The sequence below is a fragment of the Eimeria tenella genome, genomic scaffold (genome assembly GCF_000499545.2).
Source record: "Eimeria tenella Houghton genomic scaffold, Eth_scaff2644, whole genome shotgun sequence".
Taxonomy (NCBI): Eukaryota; Apicomplexa; class Conoidasida; order Eucoccidiorida; family Eimeriidae; genus Eimeria; species Eimeria tenella.
Genome location: NW_013542519.1, coordinates 2,795 through 3,756, shown reverse-complemented (window position 1 = coordinate 3,756; position 962 = coordinate 2,795). Strand labels below are relative to the sequence as shown.

The 962-nt window shown below is 61.3% G+C and overlaps 1 protein-coding gene across 1 annotated transcript in view; it reads right to left on the bottom strand.

The window, feature by feature from the left end:
- The window catches only part of ETH_00036510 (uncharacterized protein), a gene marked incomplete at both ends in the record, with an annotated part of 3,843 nt that overhangs the window by 134 nt on the left and 2,747 nt on the right, over positions 1 to 962 (bottom strand). Inside the window, one exon of the mRNA XM_013375290.1 lies at positions 2 to 962. Within this exon, the coding sequence (XP_013230744.1) occupies positions 2 to 962 (961 nt within the window). The remainder of the gene's footprint in view (position 1) is intronic.

Genomic DNA, 962 nt, shown 5'->3' with positions numbered 1-962 from the left:
GGCGGCAGCCGCCGCGGCCGCCGGGGTGTCTGCTGCGTCTGCTGCTGCTGCTGATGCCTCTGCTGCAGCAGCAGCAGCTGAAGTGACCCCTGACACTGACACGGGAACCAGCGCCGTTGTCTCGGAAGCTCTCCTGTTATCGGGAGTGGTTGAGACAGCTGCGTCTGTCGTTTGTGTTTTCTTTCTCTGCGTTTCAAGCTCCTCTTGGTGCTGCTGTTCGTGCTGCTGCTCTTGCTGCTGCAGCTGCTGCTGCTCCTCCGGCTCCTGCTGCTGCACCAGCGCCTCGCTCTCCGGCAGCCACGGCTCGCCCTGTCCGTCGAAGTCGTTGCTGCCATCATTTTCCCTCCAGTCGCCTGCGGGGTCCAGCGGTGGCTCTGCGTCTGCTGCTGCAGATTCAGCTTCTGCTGGCTCTTCTGCTGCTGCTGCTGCTGCTGCTGTGTCGGTCCAGTCACTTGCTGCAGCAACAGCAGGAAGAGACGCCTCGTGCTGCTCCAGATGTGCTGAGGAGCGCCGCCGCGGGTTGTCAAGCAAATTGATCGAAGCAGCCTGGGGACCCGCATCAGCTGCCTCTCGAGACTTCCTCCGGTTGCTGCTGCTGCTGCTGCTGCTGCTGCTATTGCTTGGTGCAGCAGCATCAGCTACGCCCTGGGGCTCAGCAACGGCCCGAGTTTCTTCAAAGACGGACTCTACACTCCCTTGGGCTCCTTCCAGGGATTCCGTTTGCTGCACATTGTCCCCCCTGACAGCAGCAGCAGCAGCTGCTGCTGCTGCCGTTGCCATTGCTGCTGCTGCAGTTACTGTTGAGATCAACGCCCTGGGCTGCTCACTACTAGCAGCAGCAGAAATATCCCTAGCAGGATGTCGAGGGCTCGACCCTGCAAGATATGCATAAGCCTCGACGGCCTCAGCTCCCTGGTGCTGCCTTCGCTGCTGCTGCAGTTGCTGCTGCTGCAGTTGCTGCT